Genomic DNA, 20,194 nt, shown 5'->3' with positions numbered 1-20,194 from the left:
ATATATAATCCACCAATGAATTCTGTTTCTGTCTATGTGAAAATTACAAGTACATATTTTATGCCTCAACAAACAACCTCACTGACATTTGGCTAAATAATTAGCCCCGCAGAATATTCTTACATAAAAAAACTAAATAAACAGTCGATTTAGGAATGTGTTGGAGGTTTAATAATTGTCCACGTTGAATAAAGCGATCGACTCATAACATTAGGATGTTAAGTTGTTTAAAAGATTTGAGTTGCACAGCAAGTCCTACGATTGATATCATTGCAAAGAATATATTTATTGAGAGAGATTATTGATGTCCAATAATTGTCGTGCAGTTCAAAAAATTTGAGTCACACTGTTATCACCGACTATAGTTTTTAGTAAAAGGGCAAACGTTTTTTTATTACACTAGGGGCAAAGTTTATTACTTTAACATGAGTTTGAACTCAAATCTCTCTTTTTTATATCATTATACCACTGCGGGCTGTGACAATTATATATGAATATCTGGTAGCAAAGTGATGAATTACATATAAAATATTTTCCTCCTCGAATGAATCCAACATAGAGAACTGTTAATAACTTGGTTTATGAAGATACCCTTTAGTGAAAATCCACTGATTTTAGATGTATTTGATTCATAATGTATCCAAAAGACTAGAGAATTATCCAAAATTCTCGCTGAAGTCATCCAAAAACACCATTAAATAAGGCCAAATGTTTCAGCTAAGATTGCCGGCTAGCAAAACCATAAACTAACTTTCATCTCATTTGATTCGCTATCTTTTGCATGGTTTGCATATTAGTCACACGGAGAATTTCGTGTATAAAATCATATATTACTGGTATAAACTCTTGTGCAGGAAATGGGAGGTAAAGGTGGCCTTTTCAGGTACGCTGACGACATCGACAAGTTTCTGATGCTAATTGGCACCTTAGGGAGCTTGGGAGATGGGCTAATGTCACCACTTAATATGTTTGTTATAAGTGGTATCATTGATGAGTATGGAACTGCTAATCATTCTATAGCTAACGAGGTGGTGGATAAGGTATATATTTTAATTTAGTAGAAGTTTTTGATTTAATTTTAGTTTTCTTTCGTGAGTTGTCGCTAGTTTTTTTCTGTTTTTTGGTGCAGTATGCACTGAGACTACTCTATGTTGCTCTTGGAGTTGGATTGTCAGCATTTCTTGGTATGCAGATCATGGTTTTTATATATGCATTTTTGATTGTTTCTTTATCAAAATGTTGTATGCTTTTATAGAAGGATTATGTTGGACAAGAACAGCAGAGAGACAGACATCTCGTATACGAACCGAGTACTTGAAATCAGTACTTAGACAAGAAGTTGGTTTCTTTGACTGTCAAGATGCTTCATCCTCCACTTTCAAAGTAGTTTCAAGCATATCTGCAGATGCACACTCGATTCAAGGTGTTATAGCAGAGAAGGTTTTATTTCCCTCTCGATCTTTGTTACACTTCTTGTTTCCTTTAAAATTGGGTTGTTTTCCCTGATAAAATTTTTTTTATTTTTGTTTTTTGGTTTCGCCGAGTTAGATACCTAACTGCCTAGCTGAATTCTCTGCGTTCATATTCGGCCTAGTGATTGCCTTTACACTTTCTTGGAGACTTGCCTTGGCTTCTCTCCCTTGTGCATTGTGTTTCATAGCTCCAGGAGTGGGATTCGGAAAGTTAATGATGAACACTGGGATGAAGAACAAAGATGCTTATGATGTTGCAGGTGGTATCGTGGAACAGGCAATATCCTCAATCAGAACTGTTTACTCGTACGTGGGTGAATGTCAAACACTCGAAAATTTCGGACGAGCTCTTCAAGAAAGTATGAATCTTGGCATTAAGCAAGGTCTCATGAAAGGGTTGATGATCGGCAGCATGGGGATTATGTTTGCTGCTTGGGCATTTGAATCGTGGGCAGGTAGCGTTCTTGTCCTTGAGAGAGGAGAAAGCGGCGGACGCGTGTTTATAGCAGCAGTTTGTGTTGTTCTTGGAGGACTGTGAGCACATTTTCTTGATAACAACACTGCTTTACTTTTATATCAAGTATTTGTATCGATTTCAAGCATTGTTTTGTATTACTACAGGTCGTGTATGAGTGCGCTTCCTAATATTTCATTCATCGTAGAAGCAACAGCTGCTGCTACACGGATTTTCGAGATGGCAGACCGTGTTCCTGAGATAGACTCTCATAATTCAAGAGGGAAAGTTTTAGGATATGTACATGGAGAAATCGAGTTTAAGGAAGTTTATTTCAGTTATCCATCAAGAATGGACACACCGGTTTTGCAGGGATTTAACCTTAAAATAAAAGCTGGCAAAACTGTTGGTCTGGTAGGAGGGAGTGGTTCTGGAAAATCAACAGTTATTTCATTGCTCGAAAGATTTTACGATCCTGTCAAAGGAGACATACTACTTGATGGACACAAGATAAATAGACTGAAACTCATATGGTTGAGATCCCAGATGGGATTGGTGAATCAGGAGCCAATTCTCTTTGCAACATCGATAAAGGAAAATATCCTGTTTGGAAAAGACGACGCTTCCATAGAACTCGTTATAAATGCTGCTAAGTCTGCAAATGCACATGATTTCATTGTCAAGTTACCACTCGGATATGAAACTCAGGTAAAAGATTAAGATTATGTTATACGTCAACTTCTGGTGTAATTCATGCTCATAAGGTTCTGATTTTATGTCATCAGGTGGGACAATATGGATTTTCATTGTCAGGAGGACAGAAACAAAGGATTGCTATAGCAAGGGCGTTGCTTAAAAATCCAAGAATTCTCTTGCTTGATGAAGCTACAAGTGCTCTAGATTCACAATCTGAAAGAATAGTGCAAGACGCCATTACTCAGGCTTCACGAGGAAGAACGACCATTGTCATTGCTCATCGTCTCACCACAATCCATGATTCTGACATGATCGTGGTCGTTCAATCAGGGAGAGTCATCGAATCTGGTTCACATGATAAACTGATGCAAATTGGAGATAATGGAGTGTACTCAAAGATGGTCAAAATGCAGTCAACAATGCAGAATGAAGCATCCATCCCTTACCGTTTCACAGATGAGAAAAATGATAAAAACAATAAAGGAAGGATGAAAGATTATACTCCTAAATCTTATCACAGTGTAAGATCAAGCTGGCAAAGCAGTCCTGTTTCGCCATTTAGCCCTGCTTTAACTGTGAGTGTGGTTCCCTCGATACACATGCTTTCATATTACGAAAGTGACGATGAAAAGACAGACTACTCGTATTCTCGAGATATTTCCTCTTGGCGCTTACTTAAAATGAATGCACCTGAATGGAGAAGAGCATTTCTTGGATGTTTAGGAGCAGCAAGCGTTGGAGCAGTCCAGCCTGTTAATGCTTGGTTCTTGGGATCAGTAGTCTCTCTATTCTTTTCAGATGACAGATCAAAAATAAAATCAGATATCAAATTTTACTGCACGATCTTCTTATCTATAGGTGTTACCAGCTTCTTTGGCAATGTAATCCAACACTACAATTTCGCAGTCATGGGAGAACGGTTAACGAAGAGGATACACGAAAAAGTTCTTGAAAACATTCTCACTTTCGAGGTTGCCTGGTTTGATCAGGAACAGAACACAAGTGCTGCGATCTGTGCACGTTTGGCCACAGAAGCCAGTGTGGTTCGATCCCTAGTCGGAGATCGAATGTCTTTACTGGTTCAGGTATCCATAAGTGCTTTTGTGGCTTTTACACTTGGGCTAATTCTTACATGGAGAGTTTCGATAGTGGTGATTGCTATACAACCATTGATCATAGCAAGCTTTTACTCGAAAAGTGTGCTAATGAAAGGAATGTCAGAAAGGGCAAAAAAGGCGCAAAATGAAGGTAGCCAGCTAGCAAGTGAAGCAGTGGTTAACCACAGAACAATCACTGCTTTTTCCTCTCAAAAGAAAATTGCTGCCCTCTTTGCGGAAACGCTTAAAGGGCCACGAACAGAAAGCATAAAACAATCTTGGATTTCGGGGATAGGCTTGTTCACTTCCCAATTTCTTACGACAGCTTCAGTAGCTTTAACATATTGGTATGGAGGAAGGCTAATGAACAAAGGATTAGTAAGCTCAGAGCATCTGTTTCAAGCGTTTTTCATCTTAATGAGCACCGGTAAGAGCATTGCAGATGCAGGAAGCATGTCGTTGGATATTGCGAAAGGGACCAATGCTATAAAATCTATCTTTACTATATTAGACAGGAGAAGTGACATCGAGCCAGACAAGCCCGAGGGTATGAAGGTCAAGAAAGGACTAAAAGGCAGCATAGAGTTTAACAACGTTTATTTTTCCTATCCCTCCAGGCCTGATGTAATTATCTTTCAAGGTCTTAATCTCAAGAATGAAGCAGGAAAGACGATGGCACTTGTGGGACAAAGTGGTTCAGGCAAATCTACGGTTATTGGATTGATTGAAAGATTTTACGATCCCATAAAAGGAACAATACTAATAGATCATCAAGATGTCAAAAACTACAATTTAAGAGACTTGAGATCACACATAGCATTGGTTAGCCAGGAACCCGTGCTTTTCACAGGAACCGTATACGAAAACATAGTCTACGGCATGGAGAACGCCACGGAATACGAAGTTATCAAAGCTGCAAAACTTGCTAATGCTCATGAATTCTTAAGGTATGCCATTTCTTGATTCATTGCATTAAAAAACACAGTTCATATTTGTTTTTCGATAAAATTTCAGTTCGTTGAACGAAGGATACAAAACTTACTGTGGAGAAAGAGGAGTCCAGCTATCAGGAGGACAGAAGCAACGCATAGCACTCGCTCGCGCAATACTCAAGAATCCGTCGATCCTTCTCTTGGATGAGGCAACCAGTGCTTTAGACACCATATCCGAGAACTTAGTCCAAGAAGCATTAGAGAAAATGATGATACGCAGGACTTGCATAGTCGTGGCTCATCGTTTAACCACAATACAGAAGGCGGATTGCATAGCTGTGATCAAGAACGGCAAAGTTGTGGAAAAAGGATCACATTCTGAACTTCTTGGTATTGGACACAAGGGTTCATATTATTCACTGATCAAGTCACAACATTGCCATTCCTCTTACCAGCCATGACCTCGATTCGGAGCACGATTCGATATGTCAAATGTTTGGTTTTTTTTTGTATACCTTGGATGAGCTAAATGTATCACTAATCAAACCTCTTACACTTTCCATCTTCTATCAATTGGAAGACAAAAAAGATAGATAAATGTTGAAAGTGTTATTACTATTATCTGTCTAATTCAAGATCTGTTTTCTGTTAATATTTCCATTTCTTGACTAAAACATATGATTGCTACATATACTTGAATCTGCATAGGTAATATAACCATATTTGTTTAATGATTCCATTGGTGTTTGAAATCGAGAACATTGTGATGATGCTGACACCCTTGAGAAATAAATTATAATTAGTTAATATTTTTTATCATTGGAATTTTTTTAGAGGTGAATACGAGCCGAGCCGAGCCGAGCCGAGTCGAGTTAAATATCATACTACTCGAACTCAACTCGATTTAAATTTCACTTTTCATCATTGAGAAGTTTGCATGAGGTTGAACACCCGTGAGAAAAAGAAATAATAGACTAAAGATTTCATTTGGTTTTAAACTGGTAGCTCACAATAATAAGAGAATAATATAAAAAATGATTTTGACCAAATGTTAATTCTTTTTAATTTTAAAAATGACATCGATGTGCCAAAAATAACATAAAAACAATTTATTCTTTATAAACTTTTTTCCTCAATAGCTCAGTGGTAGAACGGTCGGCTGTCCGGCCCGAACATTATGAATAAAAAAATTTGATGGATGTCATTTTTCAAATTTAACCAATAACAAGGTGTTTTAAGCCTATGATGTAATCTTGTCAATCAGTTTGTACATTCGGTTTGGGTTTTGGAAGTTTACAATATATCAGCGAGAGGTTCATAAAGGCAATTCAGTATATAACGGTGAGTTTGAGTTATGATACCATGCTTAGAAATTTACAAGACATTAGCGGATGACCCACAAGAGCAATCCAATACAATAACGGTGGTCTGAGCTCTTATATCATTTTAAAATCATCAACTGTGACATAATTCTACACTAAAAGCTAGTTCAAGAGGAGATGATTGTTCAATTCTATATATACAATTCTCATGAACTTAATTCAACTAATGTTGGAAATCTAACAAGATTAATTTTGGGTTAGCAGACCAATCTAACAAAATCTAATGAACCAAAGCTAGTTTTTGGGATCATATTATACTCAAATTCATAATCTTAACATATTCAAAGATATATAAATTTTAAATTCTAAATTAAAAAGAAAACGAATACATAATATTTTTGCCTCCAAATTATGTGGTTCCCTATATCCTCACACACATTGTTTTAGAAACGGAACCAAACCAGCCAGTTAGACCAGTTCGACATAGAACTAGTCGAGTCTGATCCGAGCCTAGTTTAAAAAATGTTTTTATGGTCAAACCTATCAGAACCAGTCAAAATCAGTCAAGATGAGTCGGATTGATCAATAACAAGTCAGATCGAAAACCGATAAACTTGGCTTTGTTCGATTTTTTTATTGAAACCCGAACCAATCTGGTTTTGTTAACACATAGCTCTCACCTCGATAATATTTAGCCACGAATTAGGTAGAGAGAAATAAATTTGATTTTTAAAGATCAAAATAATCATATATTGTATTAAAATCTATAATTTGCATCTAAATAATCATATAAATAAACATGTTAGTCTTCAGCAGACGCAATGAATATAATCATACTACAACTCGTCCGTTCCAGCAATTATCGGAATTTTCATTCAACACGAAACTCGTATTTTATTTATTAATAAATTTTTTTTTATCGAGTATTCAACACGAAAAACCGAATAAACAACGTTCAAATATTAATCAAAATCGGGAAAATTATTATGAACACTGGTTTAAAGAAATAGTGAATGTTAGTAGCTTACTAAAAACCAACTGGGGTATTTTGTTTCGGAGTAGGTCTCTTGTAAGACGGTCTCACTAATCTTTATATGTGAGATGAGTTAATCCTACCGATATTCACAATAAAAAGTAATGCACTTAGCATAAAAAATAATACTTTTTCATGGATGATCCAAATAAGAGATCTGTCTTACAAAATACGACCCGTGAGACCGTCTCACACAAGTTTTTGCCTTTGTTTCGATTCCCATGCACACATAACTTGGAAAAAGGATATATAATTTTTTCCCATTTACATCGATATGGAGCGAAAAATTAGAATGATACTGGATAATCGATGATGGGTCAATGTCTCAAGTTTGAATAACACAAAAGTTTTCTTTATTTGAGTCTGGCTCTCTACATTTACCTGATATGTGTGGTTTAAAGGATATTATACATATCGAGGGTTTACCTAGTGCACAAGATCGTTTCTAGAAAATTGGAGGCACTAAGCTTATCTTTAAGGGAAAATCCTATATAAATTTTTTTATTAAAAATATAAAAAAAATATTACATATATTTAATTATCTTCAATATCTTATTTAATAAACCAATATGCTACGTAAATTTATTAATAATAAGAAATGACATATATAAACTAAATATAATAACAAAATGTCCATACTCTTCAAGTTTTTTGTTGCACACAATGTCCATCCTAATAAATTTGAGCAACTTAACTCAATTGAGTGGAGCAATTTAATGAAAAAAATATATTTTTAAGAAGAAATTTTTTTTTTTTTTTTGCGCAAAGAAAAGATGAACAAAAGTTCAAAAATTTGACAATTGTTTCAAATTTTCAACAAAATAATTGAGAGATCCACCTAGAGTTTTAAATAGACAAACCAAAAAAATAAATAAATAATTTTTAAGGATAAAATAAATTTAAAATTATAAAACTAACTTAAATATACTTTTAAAAATATTTTTTCAGAAATAAAATACAATAACAAAATTTAATTATTATAGTCCATTTTACTAATCTTTTTAAAAGATAGGTGATTAGCTAAACAAAAGCATATCAAGAAACATATAATAATATAATATGTCAACTTGTTCCAATGAAACATAAAAAATTAAAAAAATATTAAATTAATAAAAGGGACATTTTTAAAAAATAATAATAAAAATTCCTTTTCAATCTGAAAATTCCATGATATAAGCAGCCCATTCTTTCCAGGGTTAATTGAGATTCAGTACCTTTTGTAAATAAGTTTGTGTTTTAGTATCTGGAGAGAGAAAATTTCTTTAAAAATATCAAAATCGCCCTTATAACCTATTTTGATTTGAATTGATCCCCGCGCTTTCCAAATGGTATCAGAGCTTTAGGTTAATTTATTTCAAACACAAAATTTATTGTTAAAAAGAAACGAAATGTTTGAGGAGGAGAATTTCGAAAATTATGAATCTGAACTTAGGTTCGAGAAAATTAATTTACAAGGATTATTCCAATATTTTGGAATATAAACAAGAACATCTAACTATTGTGAGATATCCAGAGCAGAAAGGGAAACCTCAGCACCCTCAGGTAAACTTATGATTCAATCTAATAAGTTTATAGAAATTGTACCAGATTCTTCTAAGCTCTCTTTAGATCTTAGAGAAATTCAGAAAACAGTACAAAACTATGCCAATATGCTATACTTTGTACCGCAACGAGTTGAAAAAATCCTTGAAAACCAGGAAGAAATTCTTGGAATATTAAAGGATATTCAAACAAGAATTCAAAAACTAGAACAACAACCTAGTTCTAGTAAAAGAACTTTAGGAGGTTGGTTACCACCATCATTTGGTACTGAACCTTTGTTACATCAACAAGGGAAAGCCAGAGTGGTGTCAAAACCTTTGACTGAAGAAGAAAAGATGATCAATCTAATAAAATCTGTCTCAGAAAAGAAATTAATCTGATGACAACGTTAGAAAGGATTGGTCTAGAGGATCTACAAGAGCTTGCAGAATCTTTCGCAAATCTCAAAGTTGTAGATCTAAAGATGAACACAGCAGGAGGTGAAACACCTGCTATAACTTGGTCATCTTCACAGGAACCACCAAGGGAAAGTGTGGGATCTCAAAATATACACATGAGAGAATCTCAAACTGATTTCCATACTGGTGGAGGTTCACACCCTGCGGGAACAAGGACAAGGAGAAATCAAATTCCCTTGCACCAAACACCCTATGAGAAAACTGTTTTAGATCCTATACATCCTTACGGGGTTATGCTTAACCTAGATGTATTAGATTTCAAAACAGAGAAGAACTCATAGACGATTGGATATCTGCTATGAGAATTGCAGCAGGAACACTTGATCTCAACAGAGAAGGATTCATTAAACTCTTAGAAATGAGTCTTATGGGATCAGTGAAAATTGCTTGGGACATGACTTCGGTGGAAACTAAAGAGTCGGTCCTAGCCGGAGAATCTCTAAGCGAGATAGCCGGAAGAATGACTACCCTATTTAAAGCACAATTTATAGGTGTAGACTATTTTAATAGTCAAGACACAGAGAAGAGGAAGAAATATACTCAAACTCTGTATAGTCTTGAATTACATGACATCTGTTTAGTAGATGAATACATTATGTTATTCACTAAATATAGATGGAATTCAGGAGTCAAAGAAGATATAGCTATGCAGCTTTTCTTCGCAAAAATGCCAAGTCCCTGGAGAGAAATGCTCATAAGAGAATATGTACCTGGAAATCCAGATACATTGGCACGAAGAGCTTCTTTCGTTAAAGGAAAATTGGCGGAATGGTGCCATTTGGCAGCATTACAAAAGAATTACAAACGATTAAGGGGTATTAACAAATGTACTCCTTTGTGTTGTAAGGAAAATGATCTTCCAACAATTATTGGAAGTAAACCACAAAAGCATAGAAGGAAAAGTTTCAGAACTTATCCTTATGCTAAAAGTGGAAGAAGTTCTTGGAAACCAAGAACAGTATGGTCTAGACAGAAAGCCAGATCTTACAAATCTGGACAAAAAAGTGGACCATGAAGAAGTAGGATATCTTCTCAGGCATCGAGTACATCTCGAAGCACAGGAAGAACACCTACAAAGAAAACTTTCCGAAGAGCTCATACACGAGCTAATGAAAGTTTTAAGGATTGTAATTGCTGGACATGCGGAGCAAGAGGTCATATCTCGACTAACTGTCCAGAAAATGAAAAAAGAGGTATTAAACGCTTCGATCCAACTCCGGATATTGAAGAAGCAGTTTATTACCAAGATCTTATTCAGGTATACCGATTTGAGGACATTGCCTCAGATGAAAGTATATATGAAGAAGAAGAAGTCCTAAGTCAGGAAGAATCCGGTGGAACTGAATCGGAATCTGACTGAAAACGAGGAGTTTCGACACGAAACACATGAGGATTTGTCTGGGGTCTTTAGCCAGACAACAATATCTCATAACATGGTTCAAAGGATCATGAAGGAAAATCCAAGTCTACAGAGATATCAGGGATTCTCTGCAGGACAGGTAGAAAAGTTATTTGGAAATCTTGGCCTAAGAAATAGAAAGCATCATCTGATCATAAAGTTTTCAGAAGGGAAATGGCAATCCCAATGGAACTTACTGGAAATAGAATGGAAATGCAATTAATTCTTTCTGAAGAAATTAAGGAGGAATTACAAAAACTCAAGATCGAAGTAGCAAGGACTATGTCCTGGATTCATATTGGAGCAATCCAAATTATGATAAAAGCTACTTTCAAAGAAGGTATAGATTCACCCATTGATATTGCTATATGCGATAAAAGAATGGGGAACTTTCAAGATTCAGTGCTGGGAACTATCTCAAGAAATCTCTGTGCAGGCAAGATTGTAGGAGTAATATATCCAAGGATAGCCTACAACCTGGCAGATCGAGATTTCAGTCGAGCCTTGACATTGCATCAAAATTTCAAGGAAAAAAGATTGATGAAGGAAGGTAATAGACCATATTCTATTACCTATCAAATCTCATATGCTTTATCTAATACACATCATTCAGAATTGTTTATTAGAAATGAGTTTATTGAGATACCAGAAATATTCGGAAAAGTTGCTCATGCAATTTATCCAGAAAGAATTGAATTTCCTGTAATACAGGAAACAGATATCAAAATACAAGACAAACCGATTCTACAAAGGAATCAGAGTCTTAGATTGGAATCAAGAAGACTATCTTTTCAAGGAGATAGAATTACAAGCTACAGATGAGGAAAAACCCCTGTCCAAGAAACCCAACATGAGCTAAAAAGTTTTTCAACAATAGGAAAGCTTAGATGCCCAGAAGGGTGGAAGGAAGTCGAAATAATATTTGATATTACGAAACAAAGGAATCAATTTCCTTGTAATACCATCTACTATTTAGAACAACCTATGATAGGAACTTACCAAGGAATGATCCAAGTAGGAGAATTGGAAGTTAATATCACAGGGATTCCAGGAAAAGAACCAGATCAATTGGTTCTTGGACTAGAGTTTCTTGAAGAAAATAAACCTTGGAAACGTCTAGAGTATGGAATGGAGTTTATGGCAGAAGATAAGATATGGAAAATCCAATGACCACGAGTCCATTCTCCATATACATTCCAGTCGGAATGATATATGAACAATATAAGGCAGAATATTTTGCTGCTTATATTGATTCAGGTGCTGGCATTTGTACAGCAAAACGAGGAGTTTTCCAAAATAATTTGGAAGAAGAATTACCAAAGATTGCTGGAAGATATTTTTCCAGAAGAATCTTAATCTTATGTAAAGGGATTAAGATGACTGAAATAATGATTGGCGGTGCTGGGCAAACACCTTGATACAAGGTGAAGACACCATCAATTTATTTTCATGATACAGGAGCTGACATTTTACTAGGAAACAATTTCCTACAAATGTTCAAATCCTATACTCAAGAAAATGAGACTAGAAGATTAGTGTTTACAACTCCTTGTAACCACAAAATTATAGTCTAGAGACTAAGAGAGGCATTTTACAGAAAATTGCCGATCCAGTTTCGCAGCAAGCGTGGTGATTCAGGACAACTTCTGAACCCAAAAATGAAAGATTCTAGAAGGTTTGGAGAAACAATGCTTCAGTTGAGAGCAGATAAAACGCTCCAACCAGAAGATATGGAATACCTGAAGATAACTCTACATCAGAATGAAGTAGAGTTTGAATCTAAGGTATCTTTAGAAGATGTCAAGAAAAGGATCAAAGAAAATTACAATGAAAATCCTTTGGCATGGTAGGACAGAAATCAACTCAAAGCTTGCCTTAAAATTAAAAAAGGCAAAGAGTATGAATTTGTCCGTTGCAAGCCTATCCCAATGAATATCATAGATCAAAGGGATATGCAGATTATAATCAAGGAACATTTGGACCTTGGTTTAATCAAAGCAGGAATGTCACCATATAGCAGTCCAGGTTTTCTCGTAAGAAATCATGGTGAGATAAAACGAGGAAAATCCAGATTAGTTATTAATTATCAAGAAATTAATAAGATTCTGGCGTTTGATGGGTATTTTATACCTAGTAGAGAACATCTAATAAGTTGCATACGCAACGCCAAGATATTATCTAAGTTCGACTGTAAGTCTGGATTTTACCAGATTAGGATGCAAGAAGAAAGCAAGAAATTCACAGCTTTCTCTACACCACAAGGACATCATATTTGGGAGGTATTACCAATGGGATTGGCTAATTCACCTCAGATATTTCAAAGAAAAATGGATAATCTTTTTAAAGATTATTTTAAATTTATGTTTGTTTATATTGACGATGTTTTAATAGCATATGAAGATATGAATGAACATGTTAAGCATTTGGAGATTTTCTCCAATGTTTGTAAAAAAGAAGGACTGGTTTTATCTGAAAAGAAAGCAGTCATTGCGACAAGAAAGATTGAATTCCTCGGAATTAAAATCGATGAGTCAGGAATTATTCTGCAAGAACACATAGTGGAAAAAGTGCAGAATTTTCCAGAAAGTCTCAAAGACAAAAAGCAACTCCAAAGTTTCTTAGGAGTTGTTAATTTTGCTGGGATGTTTATCAAAAACCTAGCAAAACATAGGAAAGTGTTTAGTCCATTATTGAAAAAAGATGCTAGATTTATATGGACGGATGAACACACAAAAAGATTATGCCAATTAAAGGAGATTTGTAAGGATCTTCCAAAAATGACTATTCCTCAAGATGAGGATGATCTGGTATTGTATACTGATACCAGTGATCATTGGTGGGCAGCAGTTCTTACTAAGCTCACACCAGATGGAGAACAACCATGCAGGTATTGTAGCGGTTTATTCTCAGATGCAGAAGCCATAAGATGGCATATCAACGAGAAGGAATTTTATGCAGTAAAAAGGGCTTTTGAAAAATGGTCATTATTTTTACTTGCAAAGAAATTCACTTTGAAAGTTGATAACACACAGGTGAAAGCTTTCTTAAGGAATAGAATTGAATCTAAACCTGAGAAGGCCAGATTATTAAGATGGCAGGCATTATGTCAAAATTATATTTTTGATATTATGATAATTAAATCTCATGAAAACATTCTTGCAGATTTTTTAACAAGAGATGGACAGCATTGACATTGATGCTATTATCAAGATGCAGAGGCATTTGAGGGAACACCTTTAAATGCTTCAAACCGAGTTTAACAAGTTAGCACTAAACGCAGAAGTTGCGGGAAGGCTTCAACAAGCTGATAAGAGAATTGTCTCTGATCGAATTACAGGATGTTTACAGGCATATACTCAGTTATGGTCTGTAATGCAAAGGCCTATCCTCCAAGGCATTGAGAAACCACTGGTTTCCCAAATGGAGTACAGGACTCTATACCTGGAGCAGGGGATTCAAATATCCCTAGCACAAGTGTTAAGTCGGGATCATCTCCAGATGAATCGACTGAAACAAAAATTGAGACTCCAGATCCTTATCTCGAGTCCTCAAGTCAACCCTTCACCTCGGGGATTGAAGAGGGAGAGATCAACCTTAGGCCTCGTACTGACAAAGGCAAAACTAAGGTTGGTACTAATGAAAATGCAATTTCTCCATTTCATGTTTACCAACAAAACTGGGAGAAATTAAATACAAGAATTGGCATCAACCCAGCCATGGTTCGAGTTGATGTTGCAGGAAAATATCCTAGGGTATGGATGAAACAAAATTCATATCCAAAGGAGGTCAAATCTTGGTATGAATTTGGGCTCTTGTCTCAGTTTATACTACTTCGCCCAGCTTCCCGGAGATATCAGCATTACCAAAATGGATTCAGGAAGCTGTTCCTGAGACTTGAGCAAATAATGATCATTTGTCCAGAGGAGATGTTTTGGAGCTATACTTTTTCAGTGCACCACCAGAACCAGCAGGAAAAGGCTCACACGAAGCCTTTCATTTCATCAAGCTAAGGAGGTCAGACATGAATTCTCAAAAATTTATAAAAGATCCTCCTACAAATGAATCCCCTTAGTCTCTTCATTCAATGAAGATGACATATCTACCATGAGAGCATGGGGTATCTGGGTCTGTCTCACAGAGATTGACAAAGTCAAGTTTCCATTTAAGTTTTACCAAAATTCTTAAAATGGATCATTCCTGTTAAACACTATGGCAGGAAAAACTACAAGCTTTGCAGAAGACCTATTCGAAAAGAAAAGAAATCTTCTGTGGAACAGCAAGCTGCCGGCCAGTAAAGAGACTCGCCGAAAATTCTGTAATATGGCACATATAGGAAGATGGTCAGAAAACATCTGTCCTGAATGCCAGAATCAGAAAGAACCAGAGTTCGGTAAATGTTTCAAACCGAGATCTGATCGGAAACATTCTACCGAAGCAAGGACAAGTGGGGAAGGACCACATTCACATTTTCCTCGAGGATACAAAAAGCCTAAGATTCCTCGACAAAATTAAAAGGGACATGTGACCAAGCCCACTCACCAAAAGAAAATCCACCATGTGAGTGGAAGGACAGGACCACCAATAATCGGTGGAAAAATGACAAAGAACATTGGATACCTTATCTTTAAAGATAAAGGAAATCCAATCAAAACAAGAAACTGGACCCAAAAATTCACAATATAAATACAGGTAATTTGGAACCAGTAAAACACACCAGAAAATCAAAACTCAAAGATGTATCGAGTATATCTTAAAGTTTTGAAAAGAAGGATAAATTACAAGAGAAGTGAAGCTGCTGCTCTTAGATCAATAATTAAGATGTACAAAGAAAAGGGTAATGAGATAACAGCAGATCTATTCCAAACTCATCTCTATTGGTATCTCGGAGAGCTAAGAGAAGATGAGAAGTTGATTTCTAGATTGATAATCTAGAAAAAGACGTTTTGCAAGAAAAGTGGAGGGACTATTTTAAAAGACCACTCAACCACTACATGGTCCCAAGGCAAGCTGTAAAGGCTTATCAAGATTTGAAGTCCGAGTTTCAAATCCGAAGAAGCCTTCTATAAATAAAGCAGGAAGAAGGAAGTGAAGATCATCGAACATTTACCTCATTTCTTTCAAAACCAATTGTAATATTTTCTTTCTAGTTTATGTGTTTTTCAAGTTCGGCTACTATAAGTAGCTAAACAAGTTTCTCCTCCTCTACAGGAGGTTTCAATGTAATAATAAATATTTGTGTTTGAATAAAGAGATCTTTGCTCTCAGCCCCTCTCATGTATTATTTTTAAAATTTTATCTTTTATTGTACACCCTAAGGTAGGAAACGAATTAGGGTTGTGCTAAGTGCTGCTGAAGGAATCTGCGTCTGTAACCATCGGTTGCGATCGTGTGGTTGGACTGTGAGGAGCAGTTCGTAAAAAACGGTGGATATAACCCGGTGGCATTCTGGTCAAAGATGTAAAAGATTTACTTTATCTTACGGAAGCATGATGGACCTTTAATTTAAAAAGAAAAATCAATGTAATTAAAATTAAGGTTGAGGGGTATTTTGGGAAAAATTTGAAAACTAGGTATCAAATCCAAAGTTAAAAAACTTTAGGTACTGATACACAAGTTGCCCTTCTTTCCACATCTTTTTCTGTACCCACTCGTTTTCTTCTCTCCGGCCGGCGGTGTGAAGCTACGATCATGGCTGTCAACATGCTCCTCTTCCGCTACCACCACCTCCACCGCCACCTCCCATGCACCGTTGAAAACTCCATTCTCCGACACAGCAAGCAGTAGCTGTTCTGATGTTCTAACACACTCCTCTTTCTCATCAGTGACCAGCCTTCAGAGCAACCTCTCCCTCCTAACACTCCCCTCCGTTCCATCTCTGCAGAGTCTCTGCCTCTCGCCGGAGAACTCGGTTCCCTCCGCCTTCGCCTGCTTCCTTTTCTCGCTGCAGCACAGCCGTTCACACATCAATTTCATAACACTCCACAATAATCTCATCTACACCGCCTCGGGGAACGAGATTAATGTCTTCGAAATCATAAACAACACCCTTGTCGATACTTTCAACAGCGAAAAGAACTCAATGTGGTTCTGTGAAAGCCATCGCGTTTTCGCATGGGAAAGTCTTCACTGCCCACCAAGACTGCAAAATCCGCGTCTGGAAGATGAATATCTACAAAGAGCACAAGGTTATCGCAACCCTACCGACGCTGGAAGATCGTCTCCGGAACTTCATTTTGCTGCAGAATCATCTAAAAATCCGACGGCACAAGAAGTGCCTCTGGATAGAACACCACGACGCTGTCTCGGGGCTCATGGAAAATGCAAACCACGTGCTCTCCATTTCTTGGGATAAAAGCTTGAAAATCTGGCAACCACACAACTTCCGATGCCTGTAATCAATCAACAAAGCCCACGATGACGCCATTAACACCGTTGCTGTATCAAATGAAGGTGTGATCTACACGGGTTCGGCACATAAGCGGATCAAAGTATGGGGAAAGGCGACCGGGGAGAAGAAACATGGGCTGATAGCTTCTTTAGAGAAGCATAAATCCGCCGTGAATGCATTGGCGTTGAACCTCGACGGGTCGGTTCTCTTCTCCGGGTCTTGTGATAGGTCCATTTTGGTTTGGGAAAGAGAGGATAGCGCCAATCACATGGCGGTGACTGGTGCGCTGAGGGATCATCGGAAGGCCATACTCTGTTTGACGAATGTTCAGGATCTGCTGTTGAGTGGTTCGGCTGATCGGACGGTGAGGATCTGCCGGCTGGGTTACGACAGGAAGTACTGCTGTTTGACAGTGCTGGAAGGACACCAGACGCCGGTGAGGTCCCTTTCGGCGGTGGCCGTGGCGCCACTGGCGGGGTATTGCGATGAAGGGGCGGTGAAGGTGTTCAGCGGAAGCTTTGATGGTGAGATTAAAGTGTGGCAAGTTGAAGCGTCGATATGTAAATAGTTTAATCAACGAGTTAAAAGGCATATGAATTTTTATAAAGACAAATTTGAAAAAAATACATCCGTACATTTTGATTTAAAATTCAGTATTTAGATGATTTTTTTTATAAATCAATACCTGATAAAATTACAAACTTAGTTTTAACTCCTTACAAAGATAAATTTACATTTTTGCTCTTTTATTATTTAAATAAAGATATAATTTTATTCACTAAATTAATTATGTGTTTTTCATCTACCAAAGTATTAGTACCTATTATGGTGTTTCAAATACTTGATTTTGTTATTGAATACTCCAAACGTGAAAAAAAATAATATATTTTCGAACAATCACCATAAATTCAATCATTGTTGGTTTTTCATTAAAAATGCATTATGATGATTTATTCATGTCATTTTATTTTTTAAAAAATATAGTTCCTCACTCATCATGAAATAAGATTAAGTAATTATTTTGACATATAAAGTATCTATTTTGAAGTTTCAGATATTTGATTTGGCTATTTAAATACTCCAAATGTGTAAGAAAATATTGGATCTTCGAACGATCGCTATAAATTCAGTCATTGTTTGTCTTTTCATGAAAGGTGTATTTGGATGACATATTCATCTCATTTAATATTTTTTTGTAAAAAAAATCAAATTCCAAACTAAGCATGTAAATTTTAAAGTATTTAGTTTTACTTGAGAAATACCTGTTTTGAGTTTGCAAATACTTGATTTCGTAAATGAGATACTCACAATATTTATTAAAATACTGGATATTCGAATAGACAACATAAATTCACCAAGTATTGGTATTTCAATGGAAAATGCATTTGGATGATATATTCATCTCATTTAATATTTTTTTGTAAAAAAAAAACAAATTCTCAAATAAGCATGAAAATTTCGAAGTACTTAGTTTTATTTGAGAAGTACTTAATTTCAGTTGGCGAATACTTGATTTCGTAAATGAGATACTCACAATATGTATTAAAATATTGGATATTCGAATAGGCAACGTAGGTTCTCCAAGAGTCCAAGTGTTGATGTTTCCATGGAATATGCATTTGGATGAGAAGTACATAATTTGAGTTTGTAAATACTTGATTTGATATAGGAGATACTCATAATATGTAATAGAATACTGGATATTCAAATATGCAATGTAAGTTAACCAAGTGTTGGCTTTTCATGGAAGATGCATTTGGATGACATATTCATCTCATTTAATATATTTTTTTGTTAAAAAAAAAACAAATTCTCAAATAAGCATGAAAATTTTAAAGTACTTAGTTTTACTTGAGAAGTACCTAATTTGAGTTGGAAAATACTTGATTTTGTAAATGAGATCTTCACAATATGTATTAAATATTGGATATTCAAATAGGCAACGTAAATTCTCCAAGTGTTGGTATTTCCATGGAATATGCATTTGGATGAGAAGTACCTAATTTGAGTTTGCAAATACTCGATTTGGTACAGGAGATACTCATAATATGTAATAGAATACTGGATATTCGAATGTAAGTTCACTAAGTGTTGGCTTTCCATGGAAGATTCGTTTGGATGACATATTTATCTAATTTAATATATTTTTTGTAAAAAAAAAAATCCCCAAATAAGAATGAAAATTTTAAAGTACTTAGTTTTACTTGAGAAGTATTCATATTGCAAATACTTGATTTGGTACATGATATACTTATAATATGTGATAGAATACTGGATATTCAAATATGCAACGTAAGTTCACCAAGTGTTGGTCTTTCTATGGAAGATGCATTTGGATGACATATTCATCTCATTTAATATTTTTTTTGTAAAAGAAAAAACAAATTCCCAAATAAGCATGAATATTTAAAAGTACTTGATTTTACTTGAGAAGTACATAATTTCATATTGCAAATACTTGATTTGGTACACGAGATACTCATAATATGTAATAGACTACTGAATATTCGAATATGCAACGTAAGTTCACCAAATATTGGTATTTCCATGAAAGATGCATTTGGATTACATATTCATCTTATTTAATATTTTTTTGGTAAAACAATTCTCAAATAACCATGAAAATTTTAATGTACTTAGTTTTACTTGAGAAGTACCTAATCTGAGTTTGCAAATACTTGATTTCGTAAATGAGATACTCACAATATGCATTAAAATACTGGATATTCGAATAGACAATCTTTCCATGAAAAATTCATTAGGATACTTGTTCATATCATTTAAATAAATAAACATAGTTCATTATTCATCATGGACTAATTGGGAGATACATTATAAACATAGTTCGTAAATGAGCTTGAAGTTTGCACTTTAAGCATATCTATCGATTCTTGGATTAATGATTTATAAAATACTCATCAATATTAATTGACAATACTTTTTGATATTCAGTGAATGACTTATTTGACAATTATACTTATTTAACATAATACTTATTGGTAATTATTCATTATACTTATTAGTATTTTTTTCTTTATACTTATGAGTATTAATTTATAATATCATTAATATCCATTCACAATACTTGTTGGTATTCATTAAATGACAAGGAAATAATTCATTTGATATCATCCTCATTAGTATTCTTTCATAATATTTATTGGTAATCATTCATTATATGTATCAATATTATTTCATTATACTTATTATCAAATTTGAGTTTTTAAAAGATAAAATCAATTATCAGTGGAATCTAATTATGTAATACTTGTAACAATTTAGGTATCACATTTTTATTTCACGGATCTCGTCATCAAAGGCCACTCAATATTGACTTCAAATTATATATTTTGACATCATCAAATAATCGAATTTGAGTATTTAAATGGTAAAATCAAGTA

General features: G+C 35.2%; 1 protein-coding gene and 1 pseudogene across 1 annotated transcript; both read left to right on the top strand.

Moving 5' to 3' along the window:
• The first annotated feature begins 687 nt into the window (after positions 1-687).
• LOC140975408 (ABC transporter B family member 15-like) lies at positions 688-5,305 on the top strand. Its single transcript, XM_073439107.1, has 7 exons — positions 688-1,040; positions 1,130-1,184; positions 1,256-1,440; positions 1,549-2,006; positions 2,094-2,634; positions 2,712-4,666; positions 4,734-5,305. Exons 1-7 carry the CDS (start codon positions 858-860, stop codon positions 5,110-5,112), a joined length of 3,756 nt encoding a protein of 1,251 aa, XP_073295208.1. The 5' UTR covers positions 688-857; the 3' UTR covers positions 5,113-5,305.
• Positions 5,306-12,093: 6,788 nt separating this feature from the next.
• LOC140974976 (protein JINGUBANG-like) lies at positions 12,094-17,361 on the top strand (annotated as a pseudogene).
• Positions 17,362-20,194: the final 2,833 nt, after the last annotated feature.

The sequence above is a fragment of the Primulina huaijiensis genome, chromosome 4 (assembly GCF_012295235.1).
Source record: "Primulina huaijiensis isolate GDHJ02 chromosome 4, ASM1229523v2, whole genome shotgun sequence".
NCBI lineage: Eukaryota > Viridiplantae > Streptophyta > Magnoliopsida > Lamiales > Gesneriaceae > Primulina > Primulina huaijiensis.
The sequence above is the reverse complement of the archived record's forward strand: the minus strand, read 5'-3'. Positions and strand labels throughout refer to the sequence as shown.